Here is a 22,810-nt window from a genome sequence, read left to right as displayed (position 1 = left end):
TTTAGCATGATTTGTCTCTCCTCTGCACGTGTTGAACAATGTAAACCTCTCTTGTCTTGTCCCAACCTGAGATGTCCTTCTGATATACTCATTTTTAATCTTGCCCATCCTCATTATTCAATTTTTCCAATAAAAATAATCACATGTCGTGCTCTTTCACCTCCTTCTCCACCTTCTGTTTTTTGGTAAGTGTCACCATCTCTGAACCATATTCATTCAACACAAACAAAGTTGAAAACCAGCCCAAAGACACATTAAAGCGATCACCACAGTTATTCTACTGTAGAAACGTTGTGTAGAAATGGAGGCTACAATGCTGGAAGCCTGACTTATCGTTTGTTTGCCATCATCTCCATCACATCAGTCTGCACTCCCCCTCTACTAGTCATTTAGTCTCTGTTCTCACCTACACACTCCTGCCTTTTCTTTTTTTCTCACTGCCTCCTATCACACCTCATCCCTTTCCTATGTCAATATTGTATTCAGCCAACAGCAGCACTTTTCACCAGCAACCTGTTGGGCAATGGCATTGGAGACCATCACTGTTAACCTGGACCCTGACTGATCTGGTATAGACGACTCTGTTTTGAATCCACATGTTTGATTTAGCAAAGACTTCACACTGGATGCCTTTTCTGACACGTGTGTGTGACAAACTGATTCATGTTTGCTCCATGTGATGCATGGATGAACCAGTAACTGAAACAGACAGATGGGAGGGATATAAGGTTGAAGTATAAGGGTGAAAATGTAGGCTACCCTGAAAAAGAATGAATTTCAGCTCATGAAATAAATAGGATGACAAAGAAAAACAGAAGAATACAAAAAAGCGAATCTGTCAGGTGCCTAGCCTTGTTACTAGGAGAGAGAAAAGCATAATGGCTGCAGCTCTCCTGCCTACAGAGGGGTTAAGTGATTCATGATGTCATGTGCTGAGGAGTGGATGACTCATCCACCAACACCATCATGCAGCAGCAGCGGCTGCATGATGGTGTTGGTGGATGAGACACATGTGTGTGTGTGTGTGTGTGTGTGTGTGTGTGTGTGTGTGTGTGTGTGTGTGTGTGTGTGTGTGTGTGTGTGTGTGTGTGTGTTGACCTCCTGTCAGGCAGCTTTTGCAGACAGGTTTATGATCTGAATGCTCTCTGTGCCAAACACACTTTGCTTTTCCACGATGAGCTCTACAACGTCAATATAAGCTTCTCTTGTTCATGTGTTTCTTTTATCTGCTTATTTATTGATTTCTATTAGTGCGATGTCAGTTAATGCATTATATGTGTAGCAGGACCATCAGTAGGAGAAAATAGAAGGAAACATAATAAGATGATAGAGCACAAATAGAACAACACGATGTATCGCAAACACAGGGAATTAGAAACAAACAACATACAGCACCTGGAACACCAAACTGTGAGAATGCACAGATACACAAATCAACAATCTTATTGTTGTGTGTGTGTCTTTGTCACAAGATGTCATGCAGCCCCCGCCCCCCGTTTCACAAACCCATGTCTAATTAGTATATTTGCAAATGCTAATGGTAATAATAATAGACATATGATAGAGATGCGATGGTTGGCACAAGCTCTTCACCCACTTACATGTGTGTGAACCATCTGGTTTCACTACTCCACGTGTTTGTTAATCCTGCAGCTGCTGTGGCTTCTGTGCCTCCTGGTGCTTTTAACAGTTCTTGTGCTGCTTCTCTGGCTCTCACTATGATAATGTTAGTGTTTCTCTGGCTGTGTTTATAACACTAGTGTTTATATGCCACCTACTGCTGTTGATAATGTGAACAATGGTGGTTATATTATATTGTTATATTAATTCTGGTGATGCTTTTCTACTGCTGTCTCCTGATGACAGGAGTCGTGTTTCTCTTGCTCCCTCTGGTGTTGACAATGTGAACGACGCTGTGACTATGGCGCAGTAGTGGTGACGACAGGTCAGCAACGATTAGGCACATCCACTTTCAATGCCTGAGTAGTATGTAGAGATATTGGTGCTGATAACCCAGAACAGGTGCCCATCAGAGTAAGAGAGTCTGGCTAATGTCCCTGATAGAGCAGTGGACGGCTCCCAGCCTGGTGGTGTGATAAATGCTGTTTTTAGAGGACCTTCAGTAGCCAGCAATGTTCAGGCTGTTTTAAATGCAGATAACATTTATAACCTGGATTTATTTCTTGATGAAGCAGATATGCAGAGTAATAATGATTCTATTAGCCAAAGAACTAGAGTTAATGGAGGTGGGTAATGTTTAAGGCTGGAGTGAGTACCTTATATATATATATATATATATTGTCAAAAAAAGGAAGTAACTGTCTAATTCAAACAATATTGAAAACAAGTTTAACTTCTGTTTATGTCTTGCACACTCAGCCAGTGCTGCCATGTCTGAGAAAGAAAGCTATAGAGTGCAGTAGGACTAGATGATAATCAGCAGGTATCCCACACTGATGTCACCAAATTTGAAAATACTTAAATGTCAAGATTGTAATCTTCCATCATGTTGCTGGTGTGTTTTTACACACAGTAATCCACATCCACAATCTTGCTGTAATTACACAATGAACATCACCACATGACTCACAGGTTTCCACAGGTTCTTTCAGTGCATCCTATGTCTGTAACCACTGCTACGGCCATGAGACTCACCTACACCACAGTTCCAAATTCAGCAACGCACATGGTGAAAAATGCAGATTGTAATCGTATCTGCAAATAACCCCAGAGCAGAGACATGGTCTGATTCCTTGTGACAATTTCAGGTATTGTGAAATGTGTGATACAACATATAAGAAAAGACCTGGACAAGGGTCACTTTCCACACAAATTTAATACAGCCAATGAATGTGGGATCATATCCTGATCTGTCATTCGATGGCTACGACACAACGTGTGAAAGTGTGTGAACCAAATTTATGGCTTGATACCAAACTGTCTTCCAGAAAAATCTTTGATTTTCAGTTGGAAATGCACCGTTATTGTGCTAAAGATGTGTCTATTGCCATACATTCATTCATAAACTGTAGACCAAGTGCATTGTTCACTACTTTAACATCATCATGTATGTGCATGTATAAAACATTGTTTCTCTCCCAAGACATACAAGCTCTCACATATGAAGGAGCATATATTAATTAGAATACGATTTTTACTAATGTCTCTATTGAACGGCTTCAGTTTTAGCCCACAGAGACAACATTGTAGTGAAACATGCTCTCACAGGCGAGTGGGTCTATATTTTGTGGATGGTTTCGACGCTTCCATCAATGCCACTTCTGAATTTTCCAGCTGCTGTCTGTCATGTCATCCTGATTATAAGATTATTCCGGTCAGTTAGGGGTCCTGCGCTGAGCTTTGTGTGTTTTATGAACAGGTACATGCATTGAGATTGCATCACTGTGTTGATGTTATGGTCATGTGAGAATATGTTTTGGGTGTCATTAAAGTTGACTCATTTCACAGTCATGGCCTTCATCCAGACAGAAAGCCACAGCATCTCGGCCCCAGTAATGCTTTCTTCGGCAGATGCAATGAAATTATACCACAAGATTGAATTAAAGAAAACGTTCAAGTTCAGATGCTTTACACGTTTTTTGTCAAATGCACTGTGCTGCCACCTGGTGGGTTGTTTCATCCAGGCCTTCCCTACAGATAACTGATGTTTCCTCGCTGTAGTACCTGTGCTGAGGAGCAGAACCAATAGGGTGAGTGCTTTTCCTATTGCTGAACAAATGCCCCAATCAAAAAAAATTTTACGGCAATGTGGCATTTGGTTGCTTCGGGAGATGGCGAAGCTTTGTGAGTGACAGCAGCGAGAGAGAGCGAGAGAGAGAGAGAGAGAGCGAGAGAGAGCGAGAGAGAGAGAGTTTTAGTGGCTGCAGAAAAACTCCTCAGGCATTGGCTGCATTTTAGGTAAATAATTATATTTACCTATATTTCACAAAATTTGAGCATATGTTCTTTTCAAGTTATGAAAATTATTCGTTAAACTTGTTTGTGTTTTTCACAGCAAAAACATCAAACTTTTTCATACTTGATTTTTATGTCTTTGGTCCGATTTTAGGTCAGTTGTGTTAATACAGTATGTGAGAATAAAAACAATATCTTTAAATTCAGACGTGTGAGGTTGTGCTGAAAAGAATGATACCAAACATGACATGGTGAACAATTTGAAAAGGTGAAATATAAGGATAAAATCAAAAGTAATCAGAATCCAGAGGGTTGACGTCAAAATGTTTTTGAAATGCAAGCAAGAGGCGTCGGGTGACCCAGAAAACCTTTGCAAAAGTACACTGATGAGTATTATGAGAAAGAGGGAATGCGATTCCACCCTGCTAAGATATGTGTGAACAAAGCAGTCAGAGGTTCTTACAACCTACTCCTGAACTGACTCTGTTATATTCGCCTTGACCAGGTGTGTAGGTTCCTTCATTAGAACTCTTTCTGGGAGATCTTACAAAAGAAATTAGGGTGAAGAGAGGCAAAAGCAAGGCACATCAAAGGATTTGTGTTAGGGGGTCCACAATGCTATGTGAATTTGCACAATGCAGAGCAAGACCCAGGTGAAGTGTAAAGTCTGAGTGATACATCCATAATATAATAATTCAGGTATCTGGTACTGCTGAACTGTTGTAATCTAGACTATGAACGATATTTGAATATTTAACAGTGATAAACAGTAAAACTGTAAAACGTTTAAAACTGATGATTTGATGTGAAGTTGGTTTAAATATGTTATTCAGTGAAAACTTATTTGTACTTTTTTTCTCTGGAAAAAATAAAGTAAAGCACTCTTGTATTGTTTTCTTTGGTTTTTCCCCCCATGATGTTTATAACAGTTAAACACTATGACTTTAACATTAATTTCAATCCATCCGTACATCTTCTTCTTATCTGCGGCCGGGTCGCGGGGGCAGCAGGCCAAGCAGAGAAGCCCAGACCTCCCTCTCCCCAGCCACCTCCTCCAGCTTGGGGGAACACCAAGGCGTTTCCAGGCCAGCCGAGAGATATAATCTCTCCAGCGTGTCCTGGGTCTGCCCTGGGACCTTCTCCTGGTGGGACATGCCTGGCACACCTCACCCAGGCGGCGTCCAGGAGGCATCGTTGTCAATGCCCGAGCCACCTCAACTGGTTCCTTTCGATGTGGAGGAGCAGCAACTCTACTCTGAGCCCCTCCCGGGTGGCTGAACTTCTCACCCTATCTCAAAGGGAGAGACCAGCCACCCTTCAAAGAAATCCCATTTCTTCCGCTGCATCCACGATCTCGCTCTTTTGGTCACTACCCACAGCTCGTGACGATAGTTGAAGGTAGGGACGTAGATCGACAGGTAAATTGGAAGCTTCACTTTTACACTCAGCTCTCTCTTCACCACAACAGACCGGTAAAGCGGCCGCATCACTGCCGATCACGTGTCAATCTCCTGCTCTCTTCTCCTGTCACTTGTGAACGAGACCCAGAGATACAGTGGGGCAAAAAAGTATTTAGTCAGCCACCGATTGTGCAAGTTCTCCCACCTAAAATGATGACAGAGGTCAGTAATTTGCACCAGAGGTACACTTCAACTGTGAGAGACAGAATGTGAAAAAAAAAATCCATGAATCCACATGGTAGGATTTGTAAAGAATTTATTCATAAATCAGGGTGGAAAATAAGTATTTGGTCAATAACAAAAATACAACTCAATACTTTGTAACATAACCTTTGTTGGCAATAACAGAGGTCAAACGTTTACTATAGGTCTTTACCAGGTTTGCACACACAGTAGCTGGTATTTTGGCCCATTCCTCCATGCAGATCTTCTCGAGAGCAGTGATGTTTTGGGGCTGTCGCCGAGCAACACGGACTTTCAACTCCCGCCACAGATTTTCTATGGGGTTGAGGTCTGGAGACTGGCTAGGCCACTCCAGGACTTTCAAATGCTTCTTACGGAGCCACTCCTTTGTTGCCCGGGCGGTGTGTTTTGGATCATTGTCATGTTGGAAGACCCAGCCTCGTTTCATCTTCAAAGTTCTCACTGATGGAAGGAGGTTTTGGCTCAAAATCTCACGATACATGGCCCCATTCATTCTGTCCTTAACACGGATCAGTCGTCCTGTCCCCTTGGCAGAAAAACAGCCCCATAGCATGATGTTTCCACCCCCATGCTTCACAGTAGGTATGGTGTTCTTGGGATGCAACTCAGTATTCTTCTTCCTCCAAACACGACGAGTTGAGTTTATACCAAAAAGTTCTACTTTGGTTTCATCTGACCACATGACATTCTCCCAATCCTCTGCTGTATCATCCATGTGCTCTCTGGCAAACTTCAGACGGGCCTGGACATGCACTGGCTTCAGCAGCGGAACACGTCTGGCACTGCGGGATTTGATTCCCTGCCGTTGTAGTGTGTTACTGATGGTGACCTTTGTTACTTTGGTCCCAGCTCTCTGCAGGTCATTCACCAGGTCCCCCCGTGTGGTTCTGGGATCTTTGCTCACCGTTCTCATGATCATTTTGACCCCACGGGATGAGATCTTGCGTGGAGCCCCAGATCGTGGGAGATTATCAGTGGTCTTGTATGTCTTCCATTTTCTGATGATTGCTCCCACAGTTGATTTTTTTCACACCAAGCTGCTTGCCTATTGTAGATTCACTCTTCCCAGTCTGGTGCAGGTCTACAATACTTTTCCTGGTGTCCTTCGAAAGCTCTTTGGTCTTGGCCATGGCGGAGTTTGGAGTCTGACTGTTTGAGGCTGTGGACAGGTGTCTTTTATACAGATGATGAGTTCAAACAGGTGCCATTCATACAGGTAACGAGTGAGGGACAGAAAAGCTTCTTACAGAAGACGTTACAGGTCTGTGAGAGCCAGAGATTTTCCTTGTTTGAGGTGACCAAATACTTATTTTCCACCCTAATTTACGAATAAATTCTTTACAAATCCTACCATGTGGATTCATGGATTTTTTTTCACATTCTGTCTCTCACAGTTGAAGTGTACCTCTGGTGCAAATTACTGACCTCTGTCATCATTTTAAGTGGGGGAACTTGCACAATCGGTGGCTGACTAAATACTTTTTTGCCCCACTGTACTTAGACTCCACCACTTGGGGTAGGAACTCATCCCTGACCCGGAGTGGGCACTCTATGGCAGGTCCAGGGGACTTGCTGACCTCCGGCTCAGGCAGAGACTTGGCTGGACCTGACAGTGAGATAGAAGCTACTGATGGTAGAGCTGGTGGTGACGTTGGAGCCGCAGGCAATTGAGCCGATGGTGGCATGGCAGCCGTAGGCAGTGTTGGCTGGCTCCAATGCATGAAAAATCATTAGGCAGGTCCAGGCAAAGTGCTGACCTCCAGTTCGTTCAGAGCATGTCTCTCAGGCGCGCTGCTGACCCCGGCAAGGGGAGAGCAGGTCTGGGCGGCATGCTGAACCGCGGGGCGGCCGTGGCAGGCCCAGGTGACGTGCTGACCCACAGCGCATGATTGATTTATTGTGAGCAACACAAATGTTAACAAATGGAGAATTTTGCTGAAGCACATTAGTAGAGTCACAGCCTGCTGTCTTTAACAGTGTCTTTAACTTTTCTTTCTTTGTTTGTGCGAGTATTTCTCTTGTTCATAAAAACTGGCAGTCTGGTATAATAAGGAGCTTTGTTAGACATTAATCATTGTTTCACAGAACAACATCTTCAAGATCTTCAATTCAGGTGTTGTGACAAAATTTGATTTCCGTTTTTATGGTTGTTTTTTTTTATACATCTAATTTTTAATTCTGTAAACAGACTGTAGTGACAGGATTTATGAAGAGGTTATATATCAAATACATTAATGACCTGTTTCTGAAGTATCTTTATGACTGCATATTTGTACCCATTTTGTCATCAATCCAGTGCTTTCTGGTCATTTCAAATAAGTTTCAAATAAGTTTATAAAACTGTGACGTTATATTTGTCACAATTTCTGCTTCCCTCTTGGGGAAGATCTTTTTTGAAAAACATTACACTTTTTACCCAGATAAACAAAGGATATATATATTTTACCAAACACTGACTGCAGGAGCTACTTAGTGACAGGAATGCTCGTTTTGGCCTTTAAATACTTGAAATTGTTTGTGACAGATATGATTGGCTTATTTTTGACAGATGTAGGTCAACAGGTGACGTATAACAGCTTAAATTCCCGCAATGATTTTTTTTAAACTTTTTGCCAGGCGATCAGAATTTCACGAAGCTCTGTCCATATTTTTATGCTGCGTTACCTTGGAGGTCAGCGCTGACGTTACCCGGAAACAGTACGACCTTCAAAATAAAATGGAAACCTACTCATCCACAATATACGCTAAAAACAAGTTTTTTTTAAAAGTGTGTGTGTGTGTGTGTGTGTGTGTGTGTGTGTGTGTGTGTGTGTGTGTGTGAGAGAGAGAGAGAGAGAGAGAGAGAGAGAGAGAGAGCAAGGGATCTAAATGCTTTGATTTCACATTCCAAACCTGTGGAGCGCAAAAAGTTTTGTTTTTTAAATGTATAATATTGATGTGACAGACAGTTTGTTTGTTTTATTTTTTATTATCACATCTAATAAAAAAATCATAAGCCTGGGCCATTAGAAACGCTTTTTCTTTAATTGTATCACCAAATAAATGTAATTTCAGTTCAATGCACACTGAACAACAAATTATTTGTAGCAAATAGAAATATTCAACTTTTATTCTGAAAATGTATTATCGGAAGTTTTGGAGCAAAGGGCATGCGCACTGGGTTTTCCTGCTTTGAGTAGCAGGAACCTGTGTTGAATCTCAGGCGAACATGAAGCCGCATCCTCGCGTTACTCGGACAAAGTGGGCTGACAGACTGGACGCTGAGCCGGAACGTTCCGGTAAATGCAGCTGGCATCGAGACGAGAAGAAGAAACTTCTTGTTGCCCTTAAAGGACTGAGTAGCAGGACCGCCGCAGGAAAAACAGACATCGACTGTGCCTTCCTGAGAAAACACCTGCCTACTCGGTCCCTTTCAGAGGTACGGCCCTCATACAGAAACGACGCTTTTCGTTGGTACTTAAGTCAAAACAAGTCTTTCGTAAATATCCTTTTTAATTTATATAAACAGAAAGTAAGGAAGTATGTGTTTGAGTGGTTATTTGTTTGTTTTAACAGTCCTAATTTTTAATACGTCTTGAATCTGTATATTTCCCCTTAAATCGTAAGGAACGTGTATTTGTGCCTTCAGATCGTTGTCACTGCCAAACAGCTCACATTTAGTGTCATTTATTGGATCGGATGATTAAAGTCTGAAGAAACTGGAAATATGAGTCCCCAGTAATGACAAACTTTGGATTTCCAGTGAGAACGATGACATCCCACACCATCGCACACTTCCTTCACCAAAAGCTGAAAGCTGTCACCTTATTGGTGCAGCAAGCAGCGTAGCGTCCTCCGTGTCATAGACAGAATCTGGACTCATCATCACCAAAGATGATATTCCTCCACATCTTCAGGTTCCAGTGCACATGTTGTCAATACCAGTGCAAACAGTAAAGGGCAGTCATGGCAGCCCTATGAGGCCAGAGACTGGCCGTGTGCCGTCTATGCTAGATTGTCTGGAGTGCCATGTAATCCTGCAAATCTGTAGAAGACCGCCTATGGTTCCTGAGTGCTGACATCTCCCATTATTTCGAACTTGGTCTTCAATTTGGAGATTTAGGACCAACAACACCAGCTTAACGTTGCCCTATGGTGTGGGTCAGTCAGCGTGGCATACTTTGACCATGCTCACAGGGACCTGACTGTCAGCATCTTGTCAGAATAAGTTGTTTGTCATTGATAGAGAAGATTTGGCAAGTTTTCCATCGTTGTAACCGCTGCAAGTGCATTTTCCTTAGAAACGTGACAGCGTTTTAGGGGACTAAAGAGCATGAGGTTTATTGCCAAATATTGTTACAAAAAATAATCAACACAAGATTCCTTACTTTTTGAACTGAGTTTATTAATTTTTGTTTATACTGTGTGCTGACTGTGAATAAAGACACGCACTGTCCTTTCCCTCCCTCAGATCCAGTCTGTGGTTGAACTTCTGAAGAACAAAGTGCTCTTAAATGCCAGGTTGAAGCTGAAAAGGCAAAGGAGGGAGGAGAGGAACGTTAGAAAACCCATTGAGGAGTGGACATACATGGCCTCTTCTTTAGTGGGAACCCTTGAGGAAACTATTTCCACTGCTTTCTCTCAGGTAGGCATTTTTAAATTTAGTTTAACTTTATTTTTGTGATAATTTAAGTAAACAACAAATCCTTCACACAACAGTCATACTTCAGGATAGATCTGTTATCAGTAGGGAGAAACGAGACCCAGTATTTTAATTCATTGGGATTGTTATTCTGCTTGCCTATTGGTTCCACTTATTGGTTCTCCTTGCACTTGTGTACAGTCAGCTGATTTCAATTTGTGTGCTTGTGGAGAAAAATAGTGGCGCAGTCTACAGCGTGGATATGGACCGAACTCTTATTTTTATTGAAGAAAAGGACAAGAGCATGATGATAAAGTGCAAACTACATACAGGACAGAAAAACAAATCTCTTATTATACTGCTAACAGAACCTCAGCTCTCTGCAAACACCTGTACAGACAGGATGCTAATGCTAAGGCTAAGTTACTCAGACCCCAGCCCAGCAGCCAGAACTGAACTTCAGCAGCTAACAAGTCAAGCTGCAGCCTTCTTTCCTACCTGTTCATGTTTCTCAAGTTGAATTGCTGTGGTAATCGGTAAAACTCTCCTTGTGCTGATTGTCATCTTTGCTTTGTGCTGTCTCCAACAAAGAGGGGGGAAAGTGGTGGAGCCTGTTCTTTATACCCAAAGACCCACTGACAAAAAAAGAAGACTCATAGACAAACAGGCAAAACAAAGTTTTTCAAAGTCTATCGTTTCACATATTTGTATCAGAGAATTTTTCCCAGTACTTTCCGAATCTTATTTGAGGTTGCACGGGGTGGGTGCCAGTGCCCAACCAGTCTGCATGTCTTTTGTGAACTTGCAGAAGGAATCCGACCGTGTCCCTTGGAGTATTCTGTGAGAGGTGCTTTTGGAATTATCGAATTTTTATGGACAGAATTTAAATTGGGTGGTCTCAGAATTTCGTCTCGGCTCTTTGCAGATGATGTGGTTCTGTTGGCTTCATCAGGTGGTGGCCTCCAGCTCGCACTGCAGCGGTTCACAGCCGAGTGTGAAGCAGCACCTCTGAGTCTGAGGCCATGGTTCTTAGCCAGAAAAAGGGTGGAGTCAACGACGAGTTACTGTCCCAAGTGCGGGTGTTTAAGTATATCGGAGTCTTGTTGAGTGATGAGAGAGGGGGTGCAGGAAATCCACAGACAGATCGATGCTGCGGCTGCAGTGATGCAGACGCTGCACCTAAAATTGTGGTGAAAAGAGAGCTGAGTGTTCTGGCCATCCCAGGAGGGCTCAGAGTAGAGATGCTACTCCTCCACATGGAAAGAAGCCAGTAAAGGTGGTACGGGCATCTAACATCTTCCTGGGCGCCTCCTGGGTGAGGCGTAACAGGTATGTCCCACCAGAAGGAGGCTCCAGGGCAGAGCCAGGACATGCTGGAGAGACTGTACATCTCAGCTAGTCTGGGAACACCTTGGTGTTCATCGAGATCAGCTAGAGCAGCGGTTCTCAAACCTTTTATGATGAGTACCACCTCAGAAAATATATGGCATTAAAGTACCACCTTCATGAGCTTGGCTGATATCAAAATGAATATAGCTTTTTCAAAAAAGACAAATCAATAATGTGCAACAGCTCATCTTAATTTGCAAGGAATAATTCTTGCTGCATGTAAATTAAACTAAAGTTTTCTGTTCTTTGCTTTTAAAATTCCTGCTGATAGTTACATTTGTGTAGTTAAAAACACAGTTGAATCAATGTTGTTCTCCCACATTCTGCTTCTCTCTGTGTTTTCAGATGCTGATCGTGTCTTCTACAGAGCCTTGCACTTTGAGAAATAGTGACCCTCCCCAGGTGCACAGACCACCCACAGATGGTCGTACCATCCCTTTGAGGCCAATACCGGTGCCAGTGCAAGGTACAAACCTGTAGCTCCTCCAACCACCTCTCAGCATCATGTATTCAGCTGCCAGAAACGAGAGCCTGCTCCTTTTTATTTTTAATGGTAGCCACCCTTGTATTGAGACCATTTCTGATAAACATTTGGTAAGCGGTAGAGTGTTTTCTAAGCGCACACTGCACAGTATGCTGATGTACGCCAGGTTTTTGCTTAATGGCTCTTTCTGAATCGCATTGTTGGTGCAAAAATATATATTTTTTTGTACTGTCAAATTGTGTTATCTTTCTCAGTTTCTCAGTTACCATTTTTTAAGTAACAGGCTGCTAGTAACAAAGCGCCTATAATTTGAATTTTTTTCATGGTTTCATGGTAAATCAGCCATAAAAGGCTGGTCTTGTATTTTTATCACACTGGATGGAATGAGGGTGGGCAATGCCAACAATCAAGTTTGTGTATGCCGTAACTCGAGAACGAAGTGATGTAGTAACTGGAGAAGGAAGTCACCTAGGATTTTGAAAATGATAATCTAGATGTATCTGCTAAAAAATTTCAAAAAACTTTGAATGCCAGTGAACTTGACCGTAAGGTTTTCTGGAAATCTTTTAAACGCAATAAGTTGAGAATGAGGCATTTTGGATTTTGGAATTGAATTTAACTCAGTTTTATTTACACAGCACCAAATCACAACAACAGTCACCTCAAGGTGCTTTATATTGTACAGTAGATTCTACAATAATACATACAGAAAGAACCCCAACAATCATATGACCCCCTATGAGCAAGCAATTTGGCGACAGTGGGAAGGAAAAACTCCCTTTTAACAGGAAGAAATCTCCAGCAGAACCAGGCTCAGGGAGGGAGGGGCCATCTTCTGCGATCGGTTGGGGGGAGAGATGGAAGACAAGATAAAGACATGCTGTGGAAGAGAGTCAGAGATTTATACCATAGGTGCATCTGCAAGGAGGCTGAAGGGTCTGACTGGGCCCTGCCAGTATTGACGCTACACTGATTTATTTCTATATTTTTATGTGTTTCATAGGTCAGTGTGAAATGATTGACAAACAACAAAAACATTCCCCCTGAAGGTTCACAGTGCATCCGTAAAGTATTCACTTGGACCACAATTTGTCATGTTACAATGTCAAGACCAAAATGGACTAAATTCATTTATCATAGCAGAAATTCTACACCTAACACCCCATAATGACAAAATGATAAGTTACCATAAGCTTTGCACACCTATTTTTGGCAGTTTCTCCCATTCTACTTACAGAACTTCTCGAGCTCCATCAGGTTGGATGGGGAGCCACTACTTTTTAACAGGAAGAAAGCCGCAGCAAAGCAGGGCTCAGGCTGCCATCTGCTGCAACTAGTTGGGGATGAGGGGTGTTAGGCATGACACAAGATGCTGTGGAAGAGAGCCAGACGAGGCCAAAGGGTTCAGTCTTTGTTTCATCAGGCAAGAATGGTACAGTGGGGCAAAAAAGTATTTAGTCAGCCACCGATTGTGCAAGTTCCCCCACCTAAAATGATGACAGAGGTCAGTAATTTGCACCAGAGGTACACTTCAACTGTGAGAGACAGAATGTGAAAAAAAAATCCATGAATTCACATGGTAGGATTTGTAAAGAATTTATCCGTAAATCAGGGTGGAAAATAAGTATTTGGTCACCTCAAACATGGAAAATCTCTGGCGCTCACAGACCTGTAACATCTTCTGTAAGAAGCTTTTCTGTCCCCCACTCGTTACCTGTATGAATGGCACCTGTTTGAACTCATCATCTGTATAAAAGACACCTGTCCACAGCCTCAAACAGTCAGACTCCAAACTCCGCCATGGCCAAGACCAAAGAGCTTTCGAAGGACACCAGGAAAAGTATTGTAGACCTGCACCAGACTGGGAAGAGTGAATCTACAATAGGCAAGCAGCTTGGTGTGAAAAAATCAACTGTGGGAGCAATCATCAGAAAATGGAAGACATACAAGACCACTGATAATCTCCCTCGATCTGGGGCTCCACGCAAGATCTCATCCCGTGGGGTCAAAATGATCATGAGAACGGTGAGCAAAGATCCCAGAACCACACGGGGGGACCTGGTGAATGACCTGCAGAGAGCTGGGACCAAAGTAACAAAGGTCACCATCAGTAACACACTACAACGGCAGGGAATCAAATCCCACAGTGCCAGACGTGTTCCGCTGCTGAAGCCAGTGCATGTCCAGGCCCGTCTGAAGTTTGCCAGAGAGCACATGGATGATACAGCAGAGGATTGGGAGAATGTCATGTGGTCAGATGAAACCAAAGTAGAACTTTTTGGTATAAACTCAACTCGTCGTGTTTGGAGGAAGAAGAATACTGAGTTGCATCCCAAGAACACCATACCTACTGTGAAGCATGGGGGTGGAAACATCATGCTATGGGGCTGTTTTTCTGCCAAGGGGACAGGACGACTGATCCGTGTTAAGGACAGAATGAATGGGGCCATGTATCGTGAGATTTTGAGCCAAAACCTCCTTCCATCAGTGAGAACTTTGAAGATGAAACGAGGCTGGGTCTTCCAACATGACAATGATCCAAAACACACCGCCCGGGCAACAAAGGAGTGGCTCCGTAAGAAGCATTTGAAAGTCCTGGAGTGGCCTAGCCAGTCGCCAGACCTCAACCCCATAGAAAATCTGTGGCGGGAGCTGAAAGTCCGTGTTGCTCGGCGACAGCCCCAAAACATCACTGCTCTCGAGAAGATCTGCATGGAGGAATGGGCCAAAATACCAGCTACTGTGTGTGCAAACCTGGTAAAGACCTATAGTAAACGTTTGACCTCTGTTATTGCCAACAAAGGTTATGTTACAAAGTATTGAGTTGTATTTTTGTTATTGACCAAATACTTATTTTCCACCCTGATGTACGAATAAATTCTTTACAAATCCTACCATGTGGATTCATGGATTTTTTTTTCACATTCTGTCTCTCACAGTTGAAGTGTACCTCTGGTGCAAATTACTGACCTCTATCATCATTTTAGGTGGGAGAACTTGCACAATCGGTGGCTGACTAAATACTTTTTTGCCCCACTGTATAAGAGCCTTTCAGATCTATTTTGGCAAATTCCAGGCAAGCATCATCGCTTTTACTGAGGATTCACTTTAATCTGTCCAGTCGACCATACAGGTCTGATTGGTCGAATAATGCAGAAGTGGTTGTCGTTGTGGAACGTTCTCCTCCCTCTGTGGAACAGCACTGGAACGTCACCAGAGTAAATGGTAAATGGCCTGTATTTATATAGCTGCTAGTAACAAACTCCTGTATTTATATAGCGCTTTACTAGTCCCTAAGGACCCCAAAGCGCTTTACATATCCAGTCATCCACCCATTCACACACTGGTGATGGCAAGCTACATTGTAGCCACAGCCACCCTGGGGCGCACTGACAGAGGCAAGGCTGCCGGACACTGGCGCCACCGGGCCCTCTGACCATCACCAGTAGGCAATGGGTGAAGTGTCTTGCCCAAGGACACAACGACCGAGACTGTCCAAGCCGGGGCTCAAACCGGCAACCTTCCGATTACAAGGCGAACTCCCAACTCTTGAGCCACGATCGCCCACAAGTGTCTGTTGGATTCTTGGTCACCTGCCTTACTAAGGCCCTTCCCCCCGGTCCCACACCTTGATCAGCACCAGCTCCAGGAAGAGTCCTGGTGCTTCTAAACTTGATGGAGGCCATTGTGCTCACTGGGGCCTTCATGAAGTTTGTCTGCAGCCTTGATTTGTGTTTGTCTTGTCTTGGAGGTCTACAGACAGCTCCTGCACCATAAACTATGAGCTGGCCTTTCTTGTCCAATCAATTAAATTTACCAAGGCTTGACTCTAATTAAGTTGCAGACAAGAACAGGAAATGCAGCGCACCTGAGGTCAGTTTCGAGTGTGACGGTAAAGGCTGTGAATACTTATGTGCATGTTGTATTTTTGGTTTTTAACTAATAAATTTGGAATAAAAGCAAATGTATTGAAATTCTCAAGCAAACTTTGTCATTAGGGAGTGTTGTATTGGAAAATGAGTTTAATCCATTTAAGAATAAAGCTGGAATAACAGCTTCCCATATTGTGAAATGTAATATCCGTTTTGCTCCATATTTTGGGCACCTGAACATGGTAATGGGAAAAATATGTTCTTGTTTTTTTTAAAACAAACAAACACCTGCCTGCTTTCTATGGCTTTTACTGTATATTAAGACAATCTCATAGAGCTGTCGTGCCACTTGCATATTGATTGTGAGACCAGATACTCTGTCACAACTATGAAAGTGGTCACCAGCCTGTTTGTTTTGTGTCTTTGGGTCTTTTCACACCTGTGGTGTTTAGTCTGTTTACATCAAAAATGAGTTATTTCCACCATCAAGGTACTAAAAATGTGCAGGTAGATATATCATAGGCATCAATATATGGGTTAGCAGCTAACTGTGATTTCTATGTAAACTGTCCATGTTCTCCAGTAGTCCGGCACACAGCAACATCTCCCTGTATTTACTTCTGTTACTCCTGCCACAGACACAGCTGACCAGTAAGCAGAGTGAACAGTCTCACATGGTTTGTAGGGATGAATTAAGGTTTGCAGAGTTCAGTTTGACTCTTCTGTGTTAAAAGAAACCAAATCACAGGAAAAAGCTGCAAGTTTACAAACACATCCACAGATGCAGACCAGAGTAGCCAAACTGTAGGTGTGTCCTTTCTGATCCCCAAGGTAACGCCTTATTACATGTGTTGATAGTTGCTGCCATATTATTGTGAAAAAATATATTGCAACTAAAAATGTAAAACGTCCCTCTCTAGGTGCGCATCGGTACACAAAGGCAGTCCAGTCACCCAAGACTCCAGCACCAACCACAAGGCCATCCAAAACACCGCCAGCACCATCTCAAGTATGTAGCATGCCAAACGGCACAATCTGTCTACCGCAGCAACAGCCTGCGCCCACATTTGAAACTTCTGACAAGCCATGTGTATATCTACAGACTGCATCTCTGACAGCGACGCCAGAGAAAGGACCGCTTCAACCCCCTTCTAGGTCTTCGACATCTCCAAGTCTTAGCAGGTCAATAAACAAGACCACCCAGCAGCCCACCGAGTCACAGCCCACCACCGTCGCCATCACCTCCACCTCTCAGTCTTTGTCTTCCAGCCTTAATGTGCCCGCCTCTAGCTCTGCCACTACCCTTACTTCAGTCCCCCGTTCTGTATTATCCACTGCTGCCTCTTCAGCCATTTCCAGCTGCTCCACACCCACTACTCTCCCACAGTCCGTCTCCGCCACAGCATTTCATGCCAAGTTTGGTCAGACCAGCAAATATGCCACAAAAGACATGTTTGGTGTCAAGTGTGTAGTGGACTTTGAGAGGATCTATGGCTTCTTAAGTACAGTTCAAAAACCGAATCAGGATTGTCAACTCACTCCCATGGGTAAGCATCGCTGAATATTATGGCAGAATCCTTTTGCAACAAACACATTGAACATGCTGAATTTCACACGTAAACCTTTCCACAAATATCCTGTGAATGTGAAAACTTAAGTATGAAGTCATCTAGGATTTTCAAATGTAGGTGTGTCTGCCAGGAGGCTGAGGGGTTGCACCGGTGCCGTCAGTATTTTATGTAATATTCATGTGAGGTTAATGAAAAAAGGTTCGTTTCTGTCTTCAGAACAACAGGATGTCTTCACGAGAAACAAATCAAAAGTTATTCGTGTTGGTAAAGCTGTACTCAAGATGTGCTTCTTAAATATAAGACAGAGTTTAGTTTGCTAACAGTCGGGTATTAGTCTGTAAAATAATACAGCAGTTAACTGTAATAGTAAAAACTCACGTCTGTTGTCTACATAGAAGTTCACATTTAACGACTTCATTTGCGCTCAGCAACTTTCTTGTTCTGTAGAAAGTAAGCACAATACAACCAGCTGATGGCAATCTGTCTATAAGTCGACAGCAATTATTTGTCAACCTTCATCAATGTCTTTGGGAGTGATTGCAGTCTGACTGTAACTGTCTGCAGCAGCGTCCCCTCCCATCAGGCAACCTGTGAATGTGCAAACCCCTCAAGCTCCGGGAAACCATTTTGGTCGTCACAAGTTGACCCCAAATTGTTTGGACACTTCATAAAATCTAAACACAAAAGCAGACAATGATATGCAGGTCTTTTAAAGCATATATTCAGTTCATAATAGTACAAAACAAGTTCTCAAATGTTGAAACTGAGAGTTTTTTTTATTGTATTTTTAAAAAAATAGAAGCTTATTTTACATTTTATGCCGGCAACACCTGTCTTCACCGACAGGTGTTGAAATGGAGATGTTACCAACAAAGAGACTGAAAGAGATATTTTTTTAAATTAAAAATTGAAGAAACAACATATAAAACCAGGGTACACCTACTCTGTGAACTCCTTTTACACTATTATGAAACAGACTTGGTGCTGTCTTTGACCAAAGCTTCGCTAAAAAGGAAAAACTGAAACGTGCATTGTGTTCTTGTTCCTCTGGTTACTCAAAATATTGGATCGATCCTGAAAGTCTGTTTATAGCTTTCACTTGATGAATTTACATTTGCTAATAATACATTTTGTCATCCAGAGAGTGCCATAGTGTTGGACCTTTTAATGTCTCTCCCAGAGGAGCTTCCCCTGCTAGATTGCAACAAACTGCACAAACATATGATCCAGGTGAGACCTGCTGCTTACACACAGCCGTCGTCTTCATGTGATCAGGCTTTGAAAGCCCTGAAATTGTTTTTTCTTTTGAGGATAAAATTACTTTGATTGAAATAAATTTCATTCTTGGCTTTCACTGGAGGCCGAGGACAGTTGGTGATCTGTGCTGGTTAGGTTTTGTCAGCCGTCTGGCTTTTTATGTTTCTGGCAGAACCTAAAAATAGGAACTTTTTGCTCCAGTGTTTTGATGAGACCCTCTGTGTTTCAGATGTACCAGTGTCTCTCTGCCCCCGCTGACTCTAACACGACAAGAAGAAGGTTTCAAGAACTGGATGATGAACTTTTTACTCAGTTAAAGGCACTGGTTCCTCAAGACCATCAGACTCCTACAGGAACTACCGACAGCACTAACGTCACGGACGGTGAAGGAAAGAAGTCACTGATGCACAAAGCCGACAGCCAATCAACACAGAGCTCTACCACATCTAGCAAATTAGATTATTCAAATGTGACGCCCCCTCATCTTAACCCTTTTATTGTGCCGCTGACACTGTTAAAGCGTAGACAGGAATCCATAATTATTTAGACGTTGTTGTTGTAGTGATTTTAAACCCATTACTGAGCTTTCAGCTCATCACAGTATGTTAAGTGTCAAAAGCTCCTGCTAATTGATTTTCTTTATTTGTTTGAATTACGTGGGTTCTTATTTCAAACTTTCGAGCTGTATCATTCATGCAAAGCTGTTCTTTCAGCTCATTATGTTAGTACAGTTAAACAAATGCATTTGGGACATTTAGCTTCTTTTTTTTAATTGAAATGTTTCCTGCAGATAACTGTTTGACTTTTTAATATAACTAAACAACACTTCCAAACAGCACTTTCAGATCTTTCATCTATGAGAATGGCTGAATGTAATAAAACTATATTAAGTATTCCCTCGCCTACCCAAACCCTTTAATTCAGGTGTTCCGATCACTTCCACGAACACAGCTGTATAAAATCGAGCTCCAGGCCTGCAGACTGGTTCTACGTTTGTGAAAGAATGGGTCGCTGTCATGAGCTCAATACATTCCTGCGTGGTACCGTTACAGGATGCCTGTGCAATGCTGAATATTCCAGTCTGCCAGTAGTATAACAAAGTGAAAACCACTGGGAATGAAAGCCTTCAAATGAGCTTGAGAGCAGCACTTAGACGGCTTCATTGAACGGGTTTCCGTGGCTGATCAGCTGCATCCGAGCCTTACATGAAAGGTTTTGGATGCAGTGGTGTAAAGCACTGGACTCCAGAGGACACGTGTTCTCTGGAGTGATGAATCACACTTCTACGTCTGGCAGTTTGGGTACAGGAGTCTGGATTTGGGGATTGGAGAACAGCGGACCTGACTGAATTATGCCTGCCTATTCAGCAGCTGCTGGGACCTGGAGGAGGAAGAGATATAGATATGCAGCTCATTGACCTGCCAACAGTTCTGTTCAGCACTGTCTACAGAAAGCATTGTAAATAAAATATCAGCATATTTTGATAAATGCAAAAAAGTATAGGAAGTTGGAAACATGTAATTTTATTAAGTAGACCTGGGTTTGAATGGTAGTGTCACAAATGTAAAAAATCCATGATATAAAAAATGAAATTAATACAATGGATATTCTGTCCTCACAATTGTTTGAGAAATGTTAGTTAAAAAAGTTCAATAAACCTGTATTCTTGAAAACGCGTGTCTGTTACTGTAAAACATGAAAATAAAGTGCATGACTATGATGTACAATGTGGCCACATTGGCATATGAAGCACCACTCACGATATAACAGTTCTGTAAGCAAAGTCATCACCAAGTTAACGTAACAATGCTCAGCATGGTAAATTAATCAAATGGACTATTATTGGCATCCCATAGACCAACACTGGCAAAGTTATTTCATGTTTGCTAGCGAGCTTTATTTTTTGTTTTATTTTAAGTTCGCCAAAACTTTACGAGTCCATTTTAAATCCATGAATCTGAGTTTTTCCTCTGTAAGGATTATTGTTGGGCCTACCTTAGAATATAAAGCGCCTTCGGGTGACTGCTGTTGTGATTTGGTGCTGTATAAATAAAATTGAACTGAATTGCTGTAGCTCAGTTTTTTCAGCTGTAACATTTAAAGCATTTCTTTTACCAAGTTGTTAAAAGAAGGAGGTTTGTCTAATTTCCAGTGGAGAAGAATAAACCTTTGAGCCGTGACTGAGGCGAAAGCAATCGCTTTTAGCTGTGGTGACGAAACCATAACAGCTTGGGCAGGAATCCTAAAGGTGGAGATGTGGGCCGATGGTGAAATTGTTCTGTTGCATGTGTATGAAAGACCTACACATTCTTGTGAATTTGTGTAGCCGAGGGCACCCCCAAAACATATTCCCTAATGTGGTTGGAACCTGATTGGCATCTTGCACATGCTACACTCACAGTTGGATACATTTTTGCTTGTCTGTAACTAAGTACTCTCTTAAATTGTATCAAACATTGTCTAATACAGAACGCTCTAGACAGAGCTGCCAGAATTCTTTGGGAATTTCCATTTTGAGATCCTTTATTCATGTTAATCTAGTTTTTTCCCAGCTCGGTGAATCTTGAAATAATTTATTCAAATATTGCCTTTTGCACAAGGGTCCAAATCAAGTATGTCATCAGTAACTGAATGATCTGGTGGTTGTGAAAGTCTGAAGTGCTTACTAGTAAAGCTTCAGACTTGTAAATACCTAAAAAAAAAAGGTGATGTAAAGGTCGCGGTAGAATTTCTCAAACTACTCATTTATGGCTGATGGGTGGGTAGATATTGATCCATCTGGCATCCAAATTTCTGTTTTATGTTTAAGAGAAGCTTGTCTTAGTTGGCGTTGGAGGCCCAGCTGTGTGGCGCCCCAGCCTACTCCTTGCCAGATATAATGATGGCAAAGGTGTAGGCCAAAGATGAGGACCTGCTGTTACTGAATCCCCAGCTCTCTCTTCCAGGCGGAGCTAGGGCTCCTGCCATAATTCCTCCTTGCTGCAATCAAGACTGCAAAAGTATAAATGAACACATATGGAATTATGTAGTAATGAAAGCCGCCCTTTGCTTTGAGTCCTGCTTTGCTCCCTCTTGGCGTTCTCTCCATGAGCTTCATGAGGTCGTCTCCTGAAACGGTTTCCAACAGTCTTGAAGGAGTTCCCAGAGATGCTGAGCACTTGTTGGTCCTTTTGCCTTCACTTCTGCATCGCACAAAGACACGGCAGGTGGAACCAAAGATCTCAAATGTGGACAGACCAAAGCACAGATGTCCTCTGGTCTAATGTCCACTCCTTGTGTTTCTCAGCAGCTGTTTGACCATAGAGGCCTGATTCACACAGTCTCCTCTGAACATGTAGAGATGTGTCTGCTACTGGAGCTCTGTGTGGCATCTATCTGCGCTCTGATCTGAGCTGCTGTTAACTTGTGATTTCTGAGGCTGGTGACTCGGATGAATGTCTCCTCAGCAGCAGAGGGAAGAAACTATATTTTGTGCTTGGGCTTTGAGGCCCACAAATGCCAAAATAAATACATAATTAAATGTGTAATTAATTAATTACAAATTAAAATTGAAATAATTAACTATATCAGTCATTACTATTCCATTAAAGTGTTTATTATTTATTAAATGCTTCAAATTTCTTTAAATGCCTTTGAATGATTTTACATTTTTTTTAATTAATGACACTTTAAAAAAATATTTAATGATGTGGCTGTAGCTCAGGAGGTAGGGCAGGGCAGCTGCTGATCAGGAGGTTGGTGGTTCAATCCCTGGCTCCCACAGAGTGGACGAGTATCCCACAGCCAGCTTGGATTAATGCACCTCTTTCTAGATGATACCCATAGGTCAGGTGCTTGGCACACAACAAATACTTCACCTTAGAATGATGAAAAAAATCCGACTTGTGAATATTGTAGTCGCAGTAACACACATTATGCACATTATGTGTAATATTTTATTAGGAGAAATCAGGACAAAGTGATGCCATATAGGGGAAGACACTTCTTTTTCCATGAAAACAAGCTTGAACACTAACATGAAAATTTTGCATGGATCC

General features: G+C 42.4%; 1 protein-coding gene across 1 annotated transcript; it reads left to right on the top strand.

Annotated features, from left to right (window-relative positions):
• Positions 1–8,721: 8,721 nt before the first annotated feature.
• Positions 8,722–20,446, top strand: snapc2 (small nuclear RNA activating complex, polypeptide 2). Its single transcript, XM_026160917.2, has 7 exons — positions 8,722–8,997; positions 10,030–10,203; positions 11,935–12,055; positions 16,866–16,954; positions 17,048–17,492; positions 18,658–18,746; positions 19,003–20,446. Exons 1-7 carry the CDS (start codon positions 8,788–8,790, stop codon positions 19,318–19,320), a joined length of 1,446 nt encoding a protein of 481 aa, XP_026016702.2. The 5' UTR covers positions 8,722–8,787; the 3' UTR covers positions 19,321–20,446.
• The last annotated feature ends 2,364 nt before the right edge of the window (positions 20,447–22,810 follow it).

This window comes from Astatotilapia calliptera, chromosome 3 (genome assembly GCF_964374335.1).
Source record: "Astatotilapia calliptera chromosome 3, fAstCal68.1, whole genome shotgun sequence".
Lineage (NCBI taxonomy): Eukaryota > Metazoa > Chordata > Actinopteri > Cichliformes > Cichlidae > Astatotilapia > Astatotilapia calliptera.
The sequence above is the reverse complement of the archived record's forward strand: the minus strand, read 5'-3'. Positions and strand labels throughout refer to the sequence as shown.